The sequence below is a fragment of the Cyclopterus lumpus genome, chromosome 17 (assembly GCF_009769545.1).
Source record: "Cyclopterus lumpus isolate fCycLum1 chromosome 17, fCycLum1.pri, whole genome shotgun sequence".
Lineage (NCBI taxonomy): Eukaryota > Metazoa > Chordata > Actinopteri > Perciformes > Cyclopteridae > Cyclopterus > Cyclopterus lumpus.
In genome coordinates, this window is record NC_046982.1 from 22163270 (window position 1) to 22183269 (window position 20000).

The following is a 20000-nucleotide window of genomic DNA, read 5'->3' on the forward strand; positions in this document are numbered from 1 at the left end:
GCGTAACCTCGTGGGGGGGGGGGGGGGGGGGGCATCCACAGCGCACACACAGGGGAGTCAGAAATCATTTGGAAATTGACACCAAATCAGATTCCAAAAGCTGCAGAAGAACGCTGCAGCTTTGATTATTGATTATTGATCTTTGGGCTGCAAGGTGGTGTAGTGGCTAGCACTGTCGCCTCACAGCAAGAGGGCCGCGGGTTCGATTCCCGGTCGGAGCGGTCCTTCTGTGTGGAGTTTGCATGTTCTCCCCGTGGCAGCGTGGGTTCTCTCCGGGCTCTCCGGCTTCCTCCCACAGTCCAAAGACATGCTGCAGGTTAATTGATCTCTAAATGTCCCATAGGTGTGAATGTGAGAGTGAATGGTTGTATGTCCCTACATGTGCCCTCGATGGACTGGCGGCCTGTCCAGGGTGTCCCCTGCCTTCGCCCGATGTCAGCTGGGATAGCGACCCTAATGAGGATAAGCGGTATTGAAAATGGATGGATGGATGGATGGATGGATGGATGGATGGATGGATGGATGGATGGTGGTGGTGGAGACATGACCCAAATGTCCACGTGTTCCTCCCATGAAGGTTAACACCTCACGGGACGTTTATTTTGAAAAGACACGTCTACGTACCGAGTGGATTTACATCATCTACGATCCTTTAACGTCTGTGGTGAGATGATCCAACTTTGCAAAGTTAAACCATAAAAGTATTGTTCTTGTACATTTCCCAGTTTAATCTCAGAAATTCTTCAACGAGACAACGAGAACAACTTTAACAACGAAAATAAGCGAGAACAACGAGAACAACGAGAACAGCAAAACAACGAGAACAGGAAGAACAACAAGAACAACAAGAACAGCAAAACAACGAGAATAGGAAGAACAACGAGAACAACAAGAACAGCAAAACAACAAGAACAGGAAGAACAACAAGAACAACAAGAACAGCAAAACAACGAGAATAGGAAGAACAACGAGAATAGGAAGAACAACGAGAACAGGAAGAACAACGAGAACAGGAAGAACAACGAGAACAGGAAGAACAACAAGAACAGGAAGAACAACGAGAACAGGAAGAACAACGAGAACAGGAAGAACAACAAGAACAACAAAACAACGAGAACAACAAGAACAGCAAAACAACGAGAACAACGAGAACAGCAAAACAACGAGAACAGGAAGAACAACAAGAACAACGAGAATAGGAAGAACAACGAGAACAACAAAACAACGAGAATAGGAAGAACAACGAGAACAGGAAGAACAACGAGAACAACAAAACAACGAGAACAACAAGAACAGCAAAACAACAAGAACAGCAAAACAACGAGAACAACGAGAACAGCAAAACAACAAGAACAGGAAGAACAACAAGAACAACAAGAACAGCAAAACAACGAGAATAGGAAGAACAACGAGAACAGGAAGAACAACGAGAACAACAAAACAACGAGAACAACAAGAACAGCAAAACAACAAGAACAGCAAAACAACGAGAACAGCAAAACAACGAGAACAGCAAAACAACGAGAACAACAAGAACAGCAAAACAACAAGAACAGCAAAACAACGAGAACAACAAGAACAGCAAAACAACGAGAACAACAAGAACAGCAAAACAACAAGAACAGCAAAACAACGAGAACAACAAGAACAGCAAAACAACAAGAACAGCAAAACAACGAGAACAGGAAGAACAACAAGAACAGCAAAACAACAAGAACAGGAAGAACAACAAGAACAACAAGAACAGCAAAACAACGAGAATAGGAAGAACAACGAGAACAGGAAGAACAACGAGAACAGGAAGAACAACAAGAACAACAAAACAACGAGAACAACAAGAACAGCAAAACAACGAGAACAACGAGAACAGCAAAACAACAAGAACAGGAAGAACAACAAGAACAACAAGAACAGCAAAACAACAAGAACAGCAAAACAACGAGAACAACAAGAACAGCAAAACAACGAAAACAGGAAGAACAACAAGAACAACAAGAACAACGAGAACAACAAGAACAGCAAAACAACGAGAACAACAAGAACAACAAGAACAGCAAAACAACAAGAACAGCAAAACAACGAGAACAACAAGAACAGCAAAACAACAAGAACAGCAAAACAACGAGAACAACAAGAACAGCAAAACAACAAGAACAGCAAAACAACAAGAACAGGAAGAACAACAAGAACAGCAAAACAACAAGAACAGCAAAACAACGAGAACAGGAAGAACAACAAGAACAGCAAAACAACGAGAACAGCAAAACAACAAGAACAGGAAGAACAACAAGAACAGCAAAACAACAAGAACAGCAAAACAACAAGAACAGCAAAACAACGAGAACAGGAAGAACAACGAGAACAGCAAAACAACGAGAACAGGAAGAACAACAAGAACAACAAGAACAACGAGAACAACAAGAACAGCAAAACAACAAGAACAACAAGAACAACAAGAACAACAAGAACAGCAAAACAACGAGAACAACAAGAACAACAAGAACAACAAGAACAACGAGAACAACAAGAACAGCAAAACAACGAGAACAACAAGAACAACAAGAACAACAAGAACAACGAGAACAACGAGAACAACAAGAACAGCAAAACAACGAGAACAACGAGAACAACAAGAACAGCAAAACAACAAGAACAGCAAAACAACGAGAACAGCAAAACAACGAGAACAACAAGAACAGCAAAACAACAAGAACAGCAAAACAACGAGAACAACAAAACAACGAGAACAGGAAGAACAACAAGAACAGCAAAACAACAAGAACAGGAAGAACAACAAGAACAACAAGAACAGCAAAACAACGAGAATAGGAAGAACAACGAGAACAGGAAGAACAACGAGAACAGGAAGAACAACAAGAACAACAAAACAACGAGAACAACAAGAACAGCAAAACAACGAGAACAACGAGAACAGCAAAACAACAAGAACAGGAAGAACAACAAGAACAACAAGAACAGCAAAACAACAAGAACAGCAAAACAACGAGAACAACAAGAACAGCAAAACAACGAAAACAGGAAGAACAACAAGAACAACAAGAACAACGAGAACAACAAGAACAGCAAAACAACGAGAACAACAAGAACAACAAGAACAGCAAAACAACAAGAACAGCAAAACAACGAGAACAACAAGAACAGCAAAACAACAAGAACAGCAAAACAACAAGAACAGCAAAACAACGAGAACAGGAAGAACAACAAGAACAGCAAAACAACGAGAACAGCAAAACAACGAGAACAGGAAGAACAACAAGAACAGCAAAACAACAAGAACAGCAAAACAACAAGAACAGCAAAACAACGAGAACAGGAAGAACAACGAGAACAGGAAGAACAACGAGAACAGCAAAACAACGAGAACAGGAAGAACAACAAGAACAACAAGAACAACGAGAACAACAAGAACAGCAAAACAACGAGAACAACAAGAACAACAAGAACAACAAGAACAGCAAAACAACGAGAACAACAAGAACAACAAGAACAACGAGAACAACAAGAACAGCAAAACAACGAGAACAACGGGAACAACAAGAACAGCAAAACAACGAGAACAACAAGAACAACAAGAACAACGAGAACAACGAGAACAACAAGAACAGCAAAACAACGAGAACAACGAGAACAACAAGAACAGCAAAACAACGAGAACAGGAAGAACAACAAGAACAACAAGAACAACGAGAACAGGAAGAACAACAAGAACAACAAGAACAACGAGAACAACAAGAACAGCAAAACAACGAGAACAACGAGAACAACAAGAACAGCAAAACAACGAGAACAGGAAGAACAACAAGAACAGCAAAACAACGAGAACAACGAGAACAACGAGAACAACAAGAACAGCAAAACAACGAGAACAACGAGAACAACAAGAACAGCAAAACAACGAGAACAGGAAGAACAACAAGAACAGCAAAACAACGAGAACAACGAGAACAACGAGAACAGCAAAACAACGAGAACAACGAGAACAACAACGTTTGTGTATCATTTGGTGTCCAAGATATCACGAGAATGAGACGGACGTGAGGTCACGGTGACCTTTGACCCCACCTCAGAGATACATATTGTACTCTATCACAGAGGTAAATATTGAGGAGAATAAATTGTTTACACTGGTTGAAAAGCCTCGGTGATCAGCTGGAAGAAGCGTCTTCACAAAGCTGAGAAGTGTTCTACTCACAGATGTCGTTCAGGACTTTATTGTTAGTAAAGGATCTGAATACTCTCTGAAACAATGAACAAGGTTCCAACCAACCAGAAGCATCCGACATGTGATGCTGGGAAACCACTGAACCATGAAACCACTTTGACCTAATGGTCCCAGAGAGACAGTAAATAAGAGTCCAATGAATTGTTAAATACCACTAATGAGGCCTTTTCCTACCAGTTGAGCGTCGGCGGCATATTTCAGTGTTGATGTCTGGTGTTAAATGCACAACGTGGGTTATGTGCACCACCACATGACGTGGCAGAATTATTCCTCAATAATTAATGAGGCAGAGCAGTCTGTGCTGTCAACAGACCGCAGATCAGATTTAACCGTCAACGTACAGAACTCAGATCTGAAGGAATATCTGAAAAGAGTTGTTAAAGTGTAAAACTGTCATATTTTAGTCTTTAAACACAAGCGATGAAAACTTCCATCAGACAGCTGATGTTAAGACGTAAGACAGTGATTGGTTGGATGCAATTAACTCCAATATTCATGTTTTTATTACAACCTAAAAACCTAGTGTGTGTTAAAGCTGCATTCTCTCTCCTGACCACCAGGGGGCGACTCCTCTGGTTGTATAGAAGTCTATGCTTCATGTGTTAAAGCTGCATTCTCTCTCCTGACCACCAGGGGGCGACTCCTCCGGTTGTATAGAAGTCCATGCTTCATGTGTTAAAGCTGCATTCTCTCTCCTGACCACCAGGGGGCGACTCCTCCGGTTGTATAGAAGTCTATGCTTCATGTGTTAAAGCTGCATTCTCTCTCCTGACCACCAGAGGGCGACTCCTCTGGTTGTATAGAAGTCTATGCTTCATGTCTTAAAGCTGCATTCTCTCTAGTGACCACCAGGGGGCGACTCCTCTGGTTGTATAGAAGTCTATGCTTCATGTGTTAAAGCTGCATTCTCTCTCCTGACCACCAGGGGGCGACTCCTCTGGTTGTATAGAAGTCTATGCTTCATGTGTTAAAGCTGCATTCTCTCTCCTGACCACCAGGGGGCGACTCCTCTGGTTGTATAGAAGTCTACGCTTCATGTGTTAAAGCTGCATTCTCTCTCCTGACCACCAGGGGGCGACTCCTCTGGTTGTATAGAAGTCTATGCTTCATGTGTTAAAGCTGCATTCTCTCTCCTGACCACCAGGGGGCGACTCCTCCGGTTGTATAGAAGTCTATGCTTCATGTGTTAAAGCTGCATTCTCTCTCCTGACCACCAGGGGGCGACTCCTCTGGTTGTATAGAAGTCTATGCTTCATGTCTTAAAGCTGCATTCTCTCTAGTGACCACCAGGGGGCGACTCCTCTGGTTGTATAGAAGTCTATGCTTCATGTGTTAAAGCTGCATTCTCTCTGCTGACCACCAGGGGGCGACTCCTCTGGTTGTATAGAAGTCTATGCTTCATGTGTTAAAGCTGCATTCTCTCTCCTGACCACCAGGGGGCGACTCCTCTGGTTGTATAGAAGTCTACGCTTCATGTGTTAAAGCTGCATTCTCTCTCCTGACCACCAGGGGGCGACTCCTCTGGTTGTATAGAAGTCTATGCTTCATGTGTTAAAGCTGCATTCTCTCTCCTGACCACCAGGGGGCGACTCCTCTGGTTGTATAGAAGTCTACGCTTCATGTGTTAAAGCTGCATTCTCTCTACTGACCACCAGGGGGAGACTCCTCTGGTTGTATAGAAGTCTATGCTTCATGTGTTAAAGCTGCATTCTCTCTACCGACCACCAGGGGGCGACTCCTCTGGTTGTATAGAAGTCTACGCTTCATGTGTTAAAGCTGCATTCTCTCTCCTGACCACCAGGGGGCGACTCCTCTGGTTGTATAGAAGTCTATGCTTCATGTGTTAAAGCTGCATTCTCTCTACCGACCACCAGGGTGAGCAGCAGAAGAGGAGAGGAGGCTTGAGAGGAAAGAAGGGAAACTTTCATTTTCTCCAATGTTTTTATTGTTTTCTATCAAAGATGCAGAAGCTGGTATTCTTTTGTCACCACAATAACTTTTAAGGGGCTCGGAAGTTAAACCCCTCCTCCAGCAAGGCGCTGAAGATGGTCTCCGGTCCATTTTGAATTTAACACTAAATAAATTAAATAAATGTATTGTCTGGAATTCAAAACGTTTGTTTACTATTAAGGATATTGTTACACAACAATAACTCACTATACATGTGGAATGATTACAAATAAACAAGATGCCAGAACATTGATGCTTACACAGTTCCTTTGAATGGAGCTGGTGAGGTTTAAACAGAACGTTATCTCAAGGGTCAATAAACTGCTGGCTGCCTCTCGAGAACTCTAATTTTACCCTCAGTAGTTTTAACCGTATTGAACTCGGTTGATGTGATGGTGGCCCCAATAAAGGCTCAAATAAAGGCCCCAATAAAGGCTCAAATAAAGGCCCAAATAAAGCCTCAAATAAAGGCTCAAATAAAGGCCCCAATAAAGACTCAAATAAAGGCTCAAATAAAGGCCCCAATAAAGGCTCAAATAAAGGCCCAAATAAAGCCTCAAATAAAGCCCCAAATAAAGGCCCAAATAAAGGCCCAAATAAAGGCCCAAATAAAGCCCCAAATAAAGGCCCAAATAAAGGCCCAAATAAAGGCCCAAATAAAGCCCCAAATAAAGGCCCAAATAAAGGCTCAAATAAAGGCCCCAATAAAGGCTCAAATAAAGCCCCAAATAAAGGCCCAAATAAAGCCCCAAATAAAGGCCCAAATAAAGGCTCAAATAAAGCCTCAAATAAAGGCTCAAATAAAGGCCCCAATAAAGACTCAAATAAAGGCTCAAATAAAGGCCCCAATAAAGGCTCAAATAAAGGCCCAAATAAAGCCTCAAATAAAGCCCCAAATAAAGGCCCAAATAAAGCCCCAAATAAAGCCCCAAATAAAGGCTCAAATAAAGGCCCCAATAAAGGCTCAAATAAAGCCCCAAATAAAGGCCCAAATAAAGGCTTAAATAAAGCCCCAATAAAGGCTCAAATAAAGCCCCAAATAAAGGCCCAAATAAAGGCTTAAATAAAGCCCCAATAAAGGCTCAAATAAAGGCTCAAATAAAGCCCCAAATAACGCCCAATAAAGGCTCAAATAAAGGCCCCAATAAAGGCTCAAATAAAGGCCCAAATAAAGGCTCAAATAAAGCCCCAAATAAAGCCCCAATAAAGGCCAAAATAAAGCTCCAATAAAGGCCCCAATAAAGGCTCAAATAAAGGCTCAAATAAAGGCTCAAATAAAGCCCCAAATAAAGGCCCCAATAAAGGCTTAAATAAAGCCCCAATAAAGGCTCAAATAAAGGCTCAAATAAAGCCCCAAATAACGCCCAATAAAGGCTCAAATAAAGGCCCCAATAAAGGCCCAAATAAAGCCCCAATAAACCCCAAAAAGAGGCCCAATTAAAGGTCAGAATAAAGGCCGCCTATGCACAGTTTAACCTGAAAGGTTTCGGGAACAGACGCGTCAGAGTCTTAGAGTCTCATAGCAGTGGGGGGACATCAGGGTCGTCCACGAACCCGTCAGAGAACCTGTGAACCGTGGCGGTGGGCGGAGCCGTCCTGGTCGTACCCAGCGGACCCTGTTTGGTGCTCTGGCGCCGCACGATGTTGGCGAGGTCGACGGCTGTGCTCTTGCTGGGGTCAACCTCCAGCCTCTCGGGAACGCCGCTGCGTCTTCTGATCAAAGTCGGGGAAAGACACACGTTAACAACAGCTTCTTCTTCTTCTGTTACGGGTTGAGAACGCGACGCTGTGACCACACGTCCAGATAGAGACTCTGAGTATCATTATTATTATTATATTATTATTTATTTACTTTTTAATTCACACTGTTTACTATTTATGTTATTTAAGCTTTTTAAATTATATTTTAATACCTCCATGTTTACCTACCAGCCAATCAGAAACAAGTATCTCAGTGGTCTTGGTGTAGATGGCATTGCCCTGGATCTTTGATCCTTTAACTCCACGTGAAGCAAATCTCAAGGATTTCATTTATTAATCTAGTAACATTTCAAAAATCAGACACATCTTGTCTCAAAAAGATGCAGAAAAGCTGGTTCACGCGTTTGTTACTTCCAGACTAGATTACTGCAACTCCTTATTATCAGGCTGCTCTAATAAGTCTCTTAAGTCCCTCCAGTTGATCCAGAATGCTGCAGCTCGTGTACTCACAAAAACTAAGAAAAGAGATCACATGACTCCTGTATTAGCTGCTCTGCACTGGCTCCGCCCCCCCCCCCCGTCCCCCTCCTCTCTACCTCCTTCTGTTTCATGGGTTGTGGAGGTCTGGATCGTGGTCCATGCCTGCTACTAATTATTATCCTGAAGGGTTCTTCCCTTTTTTCCAATGAACGTTTTTTTTCTATTTTTGGGGAGTTTTTCCTGATCCGATGTGAGGTCAAAGGTCAGGGATGTCGTATGTGTACAGATTGTAAAGCCCTCTGAGGGGAGTTTGTGATATATTGGGCTATAAAAAATAAACTGAACCTTAGTTCCCAGCAGGAGACACTGAATCTGCTAATTGTTCCTGATACACAACAAACACAACATTTGACATATACAACACCTGATAATCACTGAATGGACCAAATGAGAATGGCTTCAATGTCAAAGTTCAATAAATCCCTTGTTTTGGTTGAGTTGGTGCAGAGACGTCACGCCTTAATGGGACTGGGAGGTCCATATGAGAGCTGATGTACGAGTGATATTCGGCGGCCGTGTAAATATGAAATGCATTAATGCATTGCAGTGGAGGTGTGGTGTCCCATAACTCCTAATATGTACGTATATCAGGCTCCTGCGGAGCAGTGAGATAAATGACCTCATGTCACATACAGTATGTTTAATGTCGGACGGACATAAACTCTCTTTGGGTTCCTGTTGGAAGACATTTGTCACGTCCTGGTTACCATGGAGGCAAAGGAAAGAAGAAACGAGTCACCAAAACACATAATAAATATGCGTTATTTCTGTTCAGGTAGTTCTTCCTAATTGTGCCAGATTTAGACCGTGTGTCTGCGGCTGCTGTAACATTTGCTTCCGTTCTGGCTGCTCAGATAAATACATGTAGATGATGACGTTGTGGGTTCTGAGCATCTGAACCAGGAACAGTCCACGGTTCTACCGTCCATCCGAGCTGCAGAACTGTCCGTCTCCATCTACTTGAACCTGAGACCTCAAAGTTAAAATGATGCTCTCCGGGTTCCATGAACGTGTGCAGACTGTCTGGTGGTCATGCAGTGATTGAGGGGTAGTCAAGTAACAACATCAGCAGGTTCTGTTCAGTGTCTGAAGCCGCCGATCCACACAGGATTAGTGTGGGAGGGAGTCACCTGATGAGAGGCAGACTAAACCGCTGATGGAAACGTGATGATGATGGTGAGATCTTAATATCTCATAACTGGAGTATTAGAATATATTGGCTTACGTCAGCCTGGAACCAAAACTTGCCTAAAAATGTCAAAGGTAACGTCTTCAAACCCAAAAGGACACCGTGGGACCAGGTCCTGATCTAAATATGACATTGGTGTGTTTGTACATTTCTTATTTTATTCTGCTTCAGAGGGATAGAGGTTTAGAGGTTTAGAGGGTTAGAGGTTTAGAGGGTTAGAGGGTTAGAGGTTTAGAGGGTTAGAGGTTTAGAGGGTTAGAGGGTTAGAGGTTTAGAGGGTTAGAGGTTTAGAGGGATAGAGGGTTAGAGGTTTAGAGGGTTAGAGGTTTAGAGGTTTAGAGGGTTAGAGGTTTAGAGGGTTAGAGGTTTAGAGGGTTAGAGGTTTAGAGGGTTAGAGGGATAGAGGGTTAGAGGTTTAGAGGGATAGAGGTTTAGAGGGTTAGAGGGTTAGAGGTTTAGAGGGTTAGAGGTTTAGAGGGTTAGAGGGATAGAGGTTTAGAGGTTTAGAGGGTTAGAGGTTTAGAGGGTTAGAGGGATAGAGATTTAGAGGGATAGAGGGTTAGAGGTTTAGAGGGTTAGAGGGATAGAGGTTTAGAGGGATAGAGGTTTAGAGGGTTAGAGGTTTAGAGGGTTAGAGGTTTAGAGGGTTAGAGGGATAGAGGTTTAGAGGGTTAGAGGTTTAGAGGGTTAGAGGGATATAGGTTTAGAGGGTTAGAGGGATAGAGGTTTAGAGGGTTAGAGGTTTAGAGGGTTAGAGGGATAGAGGTTTAGAGGGTTAGAGGGATAGAGGTTTAGAGGGTTAGAGGTTTAGAGGGTTAGAGGTTTAGAGGGTTAGAGGTTTAGAGGGTTAGAGGGATAGAGGTTTAGAGGGTTAGAGGGATAGAGGTTTAGAGGGATAGAGGTTTAGAGGGTTAGAGGTTTAGAGGGTTAGAGGTTTAGAGGGTTAGAGGGATAGAGGTTTAGAGGGTTAGAGGTTTAGAGGGTTAGAGGGATAGAGGTTTAGAGGGTTAGAGGGATAGAGGTTTAGAGGGTTAGAGGTTTAGAGGGTTAGAGGGATATAGGTTTAGAGGGATGGAGGTTTAGAGGTTTAGAGGGTTAGAGGTTTAGAGTGTTAGAGGGATATAGGTTTAGAGGGATGGAGGTTTAGAGGTTTAGAGGGTTAGAGGTTTAGAGTGTTAGAGGGATAGAGGTTTAGGGGGATGGAGGTTTAGAGGTTTAGAGGGTTAGAGGTTTAGAGTGTTAGAGGTTTAGAGGGATGGAGGTTTAGAGGGTTAGAGGGTTAGAGGGATAGAGGTTTAGAGGGTTAGAGGTTTAGAGGGTTAGAGGGATAGAGGGTTAGAGGTTTAGAGGGTTAGAGGGATAGAGGTTTAGAGGGTTAGAGGGATAGAGGTTTAGAGGGTTAGAGGGTTAGATGTTTAGAGGGTTAGAGGGATAGAGGTTTAGGGGGTTAGAGGGATAGAGGTTTAGAGGGATAGAGGTTTAGAGGGTTAGAGGGATAGAGGTTTAGAGGGATAGAGGTTTAGAGGGTTAGAGGGATAGAGGTTTAGAGTGTTAGAGGGATAGAGGTTTAGAGGGATAGAGGGTTAGAGGGATAGATGTTTAGAGGGATAGAGGTTTAGAGGGTTAGAGGGATAGAGGTTTAGAGGGTTAGAGGGTTAGAGGTTTAGAGGGTTAGAGGGATAGAGGTTTAGAGGGATAGAGGTTTAGAGGGTTAGAGGGATAGAGGTTTAGAGGGATAGAGGTTTAGAGGGTTAGAGGGATAGAGGTTTAGAGGGATAGAGGTTTAGAGTGTTAGAGGGATAGAGGTTTAGAGGGATAGAGGTTTAGAGTGTTAGAGGGATAGAGGTTTAGAGGGATGGAGGTTTAGAGTGTTAGAGGGATAGAGGTTTAGAGGGATGGAGGTTTAGAGGGATAGAGGTTTAGAGTGTTAGAGGGATAGAGGTTTAGAGGGATAGAGGTTTAGAGTGTTAGAGGGATAGAGGTTTAGAGGGATGGAGGTTTAGAGGGATAGAGGTTTAGAGTGTTAGAGGGATAGAGGTTTAGAGGGATAGAGGTTTAGAGGGTTAGAGGGATAGAGGTTTAGAGGGATGGAGGTTTAGAGGGATAGAGGTTTAGAGGTTTAGAGGGATAGAGGTTTAGAGGGATGGAGGTTTAGAGGGATAGAGGTTTAGAGGGTTAGAGGTTTAGAGTGTTAGAGGGATAGAGGTTTAGAGGGTTAGAGGTTTAGAGTGTTAGAGGGATAGAGGTTTAGAGGGTTAGATGTTTAGAGGTTTAGATGTCGAGATGAGTCCTGAGGGACACGATCATTCTGGGTCCAGTGGACTTGTGCATTATTGTGATTTTACTGCAGAGGTTTCAGGCCCTCGTCGTCTTTCTGTGGACATCTAAACATGCAAAATGCGTAATTAATTATGATTCTGGGATTTAAAATCCTTCAAAGAGGAAAACAAATGAAACTTTAAAAAGGACAGTGTGAAACATTTAGGGGGCGCAGATGGAATATAATATGCAAAACTATGTTTTCATGAGTTTTTAATGACCTGAAACTAAGGATCGTTAAATTTTATTTATTTTGTTATGTTTTAATTTCTATCAGTTAATAGCCGAGGTCTTGGAACACAGTGGTATTAATAAGTAGAAGAAACAAATAATCAACAACTTGATTGCCAGATAATTAACTGACTGTATTTTGATAGTTGATTCATTAATGTATTCTTTTATCAAACAAGATATTGGTTCTAGTGTCTAAAATATGAGAATTTGAAGCTTTTTTTTGTATTTTCAGTTCATTTATAATAACTGAGTATATTAATACACAACAGCAGATCAAACCTTTTAAAAAACCACGTGGGATATCATCTCAGGCTGTAGCTGCGACGTTTTAAATAATCTTTGATAACCTTCAGGATGCCTCGTGTCATCATGCAAATACTTCTCAAACCCAATCGCGGCCCTTGGATCCATTTCCATCCAGCGGAGGAGTGAAGAATATGTGGCTGAGCCTGAGGGTCAAAGGTCGCCCTTAATCACGCCCAAATGACGCAATAACTCCGCAGCCGGCGGGTCGCTTAGCAATTTCATCCGTTTGTATAATTTGAGGCCCTTCGTTGTGTTTGAAGGACGAGGAGCGGGTCCTGCTCTGATGATGATGATGATGATGATGATGATGATGATGATGATATAACAGAGCTCAGTCAAACAGCACTGTGGACTAATGTGATGTCACCGAGAGGTGAAGCTGCTCCAGGCTCAGCGACACCTCAAGAGGACGAGGGACCGCAAACCTTCTCTAGTGCCGAGTCATCAAATCCTGCTTTTAAAAGGAAAAGGTTTGGCAATAACCAACTAATCCTATACAGATATATATGGATAACGTTTCCAATGCCACGCGATTATTATAACTCACCGTACGAGAGAAGGAGAGCGCCAACACAACAGAACTCTACTTCAACAATCAGGCACTTAATGGCGGCATCAAGATAAATGTATCTGGTATCAATGCAACTATTTTTCTGTTCTGGTTATTTGTATATTTTATATATTATGTAAAAACAACATTGCTTAATTTCACAATCAAAAAACACGACCAAGGCTTTAGCTTCATGCTAGCATCAGCAGGCTAACACGCAACCGCAAAGAGAAACAGATAAAACATCATAAAACAGTATTGGACCATTTAAAAAAGAAAAGTTGATCTGATGATGATATGAAAAGTCTGGGAATAACCAAAGCTAATAAGGTGCATCCTCTGAGAACCACGAATGTCTGTAAAATGTTGTCACAATCCAATCAGCTGACATGCAAGCCATCAGCAGTCATCCTGGTTCAGGTTGTAGTAAATACTCAAAGACCCTGGTTTGGGCCATCGAGGCCTCAATCTCGTGGCTCCACAGATTAGAGGCACGTGACCCGACTGGGCAGTCTGGGCTGAATTGGATGGAGAGACTGAACAAGAATGTAAAGAACACCAGATAACAATTCAAATATTTGTGTTTTGTTTAAACAAGTCTGTTCTTTTCTGCGCCTGTAGCAGTGAAGCAGAACTAACCCTCCATTAGCCCAGACTGGGACCCAGATCCCAGTCTGGGATACGGGTCACATTCAAGGATAGATATGAAGCCTGAATGCCTGGAGCTCAGAGTATGTGAGATACTGTGTGAGAGTATCTTCCTGTGGTCAAGGTTATCAGTGGCCAGAAAGAGAGCGCCGTCATCAACGCCGATGATACACAGCTATTCATGTAGCGTTTAATATACAACAGGCATCTGTAATTAGGACCACGGGGACCTGATAAGCAGGAGGCATTCAACTCAAGGCCAAACAAAAGACCCGAGACCAACACTAGACTGATGTATTCATGCCTCAATAACATCACAAACCTACTGTGTGTATCTACGTGTACCAGATAGTATAACTTCACTTTTAGAGCGTTTTACATGAGTACGACTCAGTTGGTCCAACAAATGATTCGTTCTTACCGTTTCCGGTATGGTTGGTGTGTCTGTTTGTTGGAAGCATTACAGGAAGAACTACCAGCCCGATGTTCATGAATCTTGGTGGAAGGTAGAAACATCATCCGGAAGAACCCAATGAACTTTGGAGCAGATCGGAACCCCCGAGGCGGATGAACGTCCGCCATCATTGGCGCCTTGGCGGCGCTCTGCGCTCTCCGACTGCCCTTTTTAGTTCTGGTTGGATTTTGTCTTCACACTTTCTTCTTGAAAATGAAGCTTTTCTTTTAGATTAAAAACCAAAAGTTAGTTTTAATACACACAAGCCAAAAGCTTAAGTTGTCGTAACTTACTGAGAGGAAAACACACTTTTGCTTTAACTTCTCATTATGAAGTAAATGTGGATTTTACAATGTAATGTGTGAATAATATAATATCATAATAATGACACTAATGGCCAGTCAAGACCACCTAAACAGAGACCGAGTCCTGTCCGAGACCAGAGAGTATCAAGACCAGGACGAGACAGAGACAAGACCAAAACTTTAAGGGGTGGAGACTAAGTTAAGACCAAGAACTTGGCAGGGTGAGACTGAGCGGAGACCAAGACCACCTAAACCAAGACCAAGTCATGTCCAAGACCAGAAAGAATCGAGACCACATCATGTCCAAGACCAGAAAGTATTGAGACCAGGACAAGACCAAGACTTTGAGGGGTTGAGATTAAGTCAAGACCAAGACCACCTAAACCAAGACAAAGTCAAGTCCAAGACCAGAAAGAACAGAGACCAGGACAAGACCAAGACTTTGAGGGGTTGAGACTAAGTCAAGACCAAGACCACCTAAACCAAGACAAAGTCAAGTCCAAGACCAGAAAGTACAGAGACCAGGACAAGACCAAGACGTTGAGGGGTTGAGACTAAGTCAAGACGTCTGTCTTCATGTTCATTGTTTTGTGTGTTTTGGTCAGTTTTTATGGTTATATATATAATTTTTTACACACGCTTGCTTACATTGTCAGAAATATTGTATTTTAATAGTATAAAGGCGGTAAAATGGAGGCTAAAAGTAACCGTACGAGACAAGAGACTTGACTAACATCATTACAGGCCTGGAATGAGATTAAGCAGCTGGGCACGAGGGCTGATGAAGTCTACATGTTAATTGTCCTTCCTGTCCACACATCATCAGGTCTGCACAGATAATCTTTACCTTTCTTTGTCTGCCGAGCTGCTGGTTCGACACGCCGGACACGGGGCGGCCTTCGTCGCCTTGATTTCACCTTCAGCCTGAACAGACACATCAGACGAGGAAACATCAGCCTCCACGCTTTCATTCGCGTTCACACGGAGGATTAATGGCCGACTCTGCGGCGTCAGCACCGGAGTCTCTTTATAGACGCCGTAAATAGTTCCTTCATTAAACCTCCGAGAGAACAAACCGGCCGATCCGCGTTGGAAGGAACAAGAACAGTCACAGAGAAACCGCCTGAAGTTCATCCGTTGGGAGGAAATCTAACGGCGTTAATAAGATCTTTAAAGTTTTGGTTCTTGTTTCATTATATATTTCCTTTATGACTCGTAGGCTGCAGCTTCACGGGTAAAAGGACTGTTGGAAAGGAATTTAGGTGCCACAAAGCAGGCTTGGTTGAACTGATGGCTGCATGAGAAATGCTCTCCAATGTGTACGCAGCCAACTTAATCAAATGTAACAGTGACGCAGTATGAAGTAAACACAGGACCCCCAGGAGACCGCTGTGGTTCCTGTAGGTGCAGAAGTCTCACTGAGTTAGAAACAGTGTACAGGGATTGCCTCAAAAGGTTGTGAACATTCATTTTCATCCGTTCTTTTTCTTTTTTTTATGATCCTGTTGTACCACAATTCAAAAGCAATGTCTGATCTTCATTAGTTCATTTTCGGTATATTTTCTTTTCTCGGTCTTCTTTTTTTAAGGGAAGGGTACCAACTATTCTGTCCACGTGGCAGTGAGGAACCGTTAACCGGTGTGAATGTGACCAAACTGCCCCTGAAGAGGCCTCCTGTAAGCCGGTACGTACCCGGGGCATGGTGAGGACCAGGTGTCCCGTGGTTTGGGACCTCCGGGCCGTCGAGCTGTCGGGCTTCACTTCAGCCGGCAGGACCATCTGAAATATCTGCAGAGTAAATGATTCACAACTTTAATTAGAAAGATTAATGCGCTGATCTGGCACCCAGTATGTCAAATGACTTTAGTCATTAGTGGGTCTTTTTATAGGAACTCTCCAGAAGAGACCAGAATAGCCGGAGAACGCTGGCCATCGGTCACTGAGCGGCAGCAGCATCGACGTGGGAGGAAACACGTGCAGACGGAGGAGATCCATCTACTTCGATCTGATTCCGGGAGTGAATTTCGGGGGGAAACCGTGCTCACGGATGACCCCTGCAGTCAGTCCTCCACATGACTTCATATTCAGAAGGAATTTAAAAAGGTCTGAGTTGATGCATCGCCGCGTAAATCACGCCAGCCGTCCAATCAGGCGCCATAAATATACTCCAACAGCCTGAAGTGGAGCCATTCAGGCCTCCGAGGAGCAGGAAGATTACACCTGTTGGATTTATGAGGTTTAATCAGGCTTCAAAGGTCGCTGTGGTCTGTTGGTGGTCATCTCCAGACATGTGAACTCATAATAAGCAAAGTTTCCCGATTGTAATATTATTTTTTCGTATATATATATATAAAAGCTGTAAAAAACATGTAAAAGCTTAATTTGGTCCATTCAAACTTCTTCTTTTTAGCATTTAAGGATCAGAAACAGAATATAATATTCACGTTTCCTGTTCCTGCTCAGAACGTTGATGTCTCGTTCAGTCGTAGCTAAAACCACAAAAACTCTCTTTTGTATATTATCATCCCCGTAATGTTGAACGAGAGGAATTCTGGCCATCGGGAGAACAAAATGGTGACCTTTGACCCAGGAGACCGCCGTTCGTTCCCCGTGTGAGACCAGAAGATTTATTGATTATTCTCATATAATAAATAACAGCTGAAACCGAACAGTTTCCCGTGAAGACGGAAGTTGTCATTTTTAATGACCGCCGCCTTCACGTGACGTGAAAGGGAGGAGCGAGAGGACGGCTGTTCAGTCGGTTGCAATCTGCAACCTCGCCTCTAGGTGGCACCACCTCCTGCACACTGTGGCTTTAAAGGCGCATGTGAGGAGGTCGTGGTGCGGATGCTATAGACGTCTTTGGTTCCGACCCTTCTGACGAGACCCCCTTCACAATAAAGCTCTGGCAGACCGCCGAGTGGGAGATGAACACCCGACACCAGAGAAGCACTAACTCCTGCTGACTCTGCATCTTTCCTGGTTGACAGGAAACAGGTCGATACTGGATACACCAGATTTTTTTTTTTTAAAGAGTGTCTCGCCCTGAAGGACAGCGGACGTTTTGGGGAAGTAACAAAACAAAAAACACAAGTGTGAAGTTCCCAGCTGGTAAATGAGTGTGGATCAGGTGTCGTGTTGGATGACTCGGCAGCTTCTGTTTGCTCTAAATCGGACTCTTCATCCATCACACTTCTCTCTGGCCTCGACTCGGCGGCAAGCTGACAGATTATTACTCGAGGAAGAAGACTGGAACACACATTTTAGTTTGAGCTTATTCACTTCTTCGCTGTGTAAAGCGGTTAGGACTGAACAGAAAGACATTCACGCCTACGTTGGCTGTTCCTGGGGCATAAACAGCGACTGCACACTCTCAAGAAAGGTCAAATTTGCTTTAAACATTCAAGTGAATGCATGTTTAGACAGTCGTGAACCTACGTTTAATACTTTAATATTTAGAGGGCACAGAACGGGGAACATTTCAGAGCAGAAATACATTTTAAGCTTGTTTTCGTGGCAGCAGCCTCTCAACGGGATGCGAACCCTCCTCAGGAGCTGCTTGGGGTTGAAAGACGTTGACGCGTCTCGACCCGTCGCTTGTGTTTTGGGGCTTTTTGACATAAAGGTTGTAAAATGGAAGCAAAGTATATTTAACAGTATTTGAAACCATTAATGTGTGTGCTGGTGTTGGCCGAGGGCTTTGGTTCAAATCCCCTAACTGTCCGAATTAACAAGCTTTTTCTTGCCCACTTCCCAGTGCCCTTGAGCAAGAGCTCCACTGGCTGACAACAGCCGTCTGTGGTTGAACTGGCAACCTTCCAGTATCAATGTACTGTATGGAGCTCTGAGGAAATACACAAAAAGATAACCAAGTAGTTGTGTTAACTAGACATAACCAAGTAGTTGTGTTAACTAAAGATAACCAAGTAGTTGTGTTAACTAAACTACTTGGTTATGTTTAGTTAACTAAGCATAACTAAGTAGTTTAGATAACTAGACATAACCAAGTAGTTTAGTTAACTAAACATAACCAAGTAGTTGTGTTAACTAAACATAACCAAGTAGTTGTGTTAACTAAACATAACCAAGTAGTTTAGATAACTAGACATAACCAAGTAGTTTAGTTAACTAAACATAACCAAGTAGTTGTGTTAACTAAACATAACCAAGTAGTTTAGTTAACTAAACATAACCAAGTAGTTGTGTTAACTAAACTACTTGGTTATGTTTAGTTAACTAAGCATAACCAAGTAGTTGTGTTAACTAAACTACTTGGTTATGTTTAGTTAACTAAGCATAACCAAGTAGTTGGGTTAACTAAAGATAACCAAGTAGTTGTATTAACTAAAGATAACCAAGTAGTTGTGTTAACTAGACATAACCAAGTAGTTTAGTTAACTACACATAACCAAGTAGTTGTGTTAACTAAACATAACCAAGTAGTTTAGTTAACTACACATAACCAAGTAGTTGTGTTAACTAGACATAACCAAGTAGTTTAGTTAACTACACATAACCAAGTAGTTGTGTTAACTAAACATAACCAAGTAGTTTAGTTAACTAAACATAACCAAGTAGTTGTATTAACTAAAGATAACCAAGTAGTTGTATTAACTAAACATAACCAAGTAGTTGTGTTAACTAAAGATAACCAAGTAGTTGTATTAACTAAACATAACCAAGTAGTTTAGATAACTAAAGATAACCAAGTAGTTTAGTTAACTAAAGATAACCAAGTAGTTGTATTAACTAAAAATAACCAAGTAGTTTAGTTAACTAAACATAACCAAGTAGTTGTGTTAACTAAAGATAACCAAGTAGTTGTATTAACTAAAGATAACCAAGTAGTTGTGTTAACTAGACATAACCAAGTAGTTTAGTTAACTAAACATAACTAAGTAGTTTAGATAACTAGACATAACCAAGTAGTTTAGTTAACTAAACATAACTAAGTAGTTTAGATAACTAGACATAACCAAGTAGTTTAGTTAACTAAACATAACCAAGTAGTTGTGTTAACTAGACATAACCAAGTAGTTTAGTTAACTAAACATAACTAAGTAGTTTAGATAACTAGACATAACCAAGTAGTTGTGTTAACTAAACATAACCAAGTAGTTTAGTTAACTACACATAACCAAGTAGTTGTGTTAACTAAACATAACCAAGTAGTTTAGTTAACTACACATAACCAAGTAGTTTAGATAACTACACATAACCAAGTAGTTGTGTTAACTAAACATAACCAAGTAGTTTAGTTAACTAGACATAACCAAGTAGTTGTGTTAACTAAACATAACCAAGTAGTTTAGATAACTAGACATAACCAAGTAGTTTAGTTAACTAGACATAACCAAGTAGTTGTGTTAACTAAACATAACCAAGTAGTTTAGATAACTAGACATAACCAAGTAGTTGTGTTAACTAAACATAACCAAGTAGTTTAGTTAACTAGACATAACCAAGTAGTTTAGTTAACTAGACACAACCAAGTAGTTGTGTTAACTAAACATAACCAAGTAGTTTAGTTAACTAGACACAACCAAGTAGTTTAGTTAACT

The 20000-nt window shown here is 42.0% G+C and overlaps 1 protein-coding gene across 3 annotated transcripts in view; it reads right to left on the reverse strand.

Moving 5' to 3' along the window:
* Nucleotides 1–6172: 6172 nt before the first annotated feature.
* The window catches only part of lrrc6 (leucine rich repeat containing 6), a 27938-nt gene continuing 14110 nt past the window's right edge, over nucleotides 6173–20000 (reverse strand). For all 3 annotated transcript variants that reach the window (XM_034554841.1, XM_034554840.1, XM_034554842.1), the window contains exons 10-12: nucleotides 16132–16227; nucleotides 15287–15363; nucleotides 6173–7906 (exon numbers count right to left, since the gene is read on the reverse strand). In XM_034554841.1, the coding sequence (XP_034410732.1) occupies nucleotides 7711–7906; nucleotides 15287–15363; nucleotides 16132–16227 (369 nt within the window). In that variant the 3' untranslated portion in view covers nucleotides 6173–7710. The remainder of the gene's footprint in view (nucleotides 7907–15286; nucleotides 15364–16131; nucleotides 16228–20000) is intronic.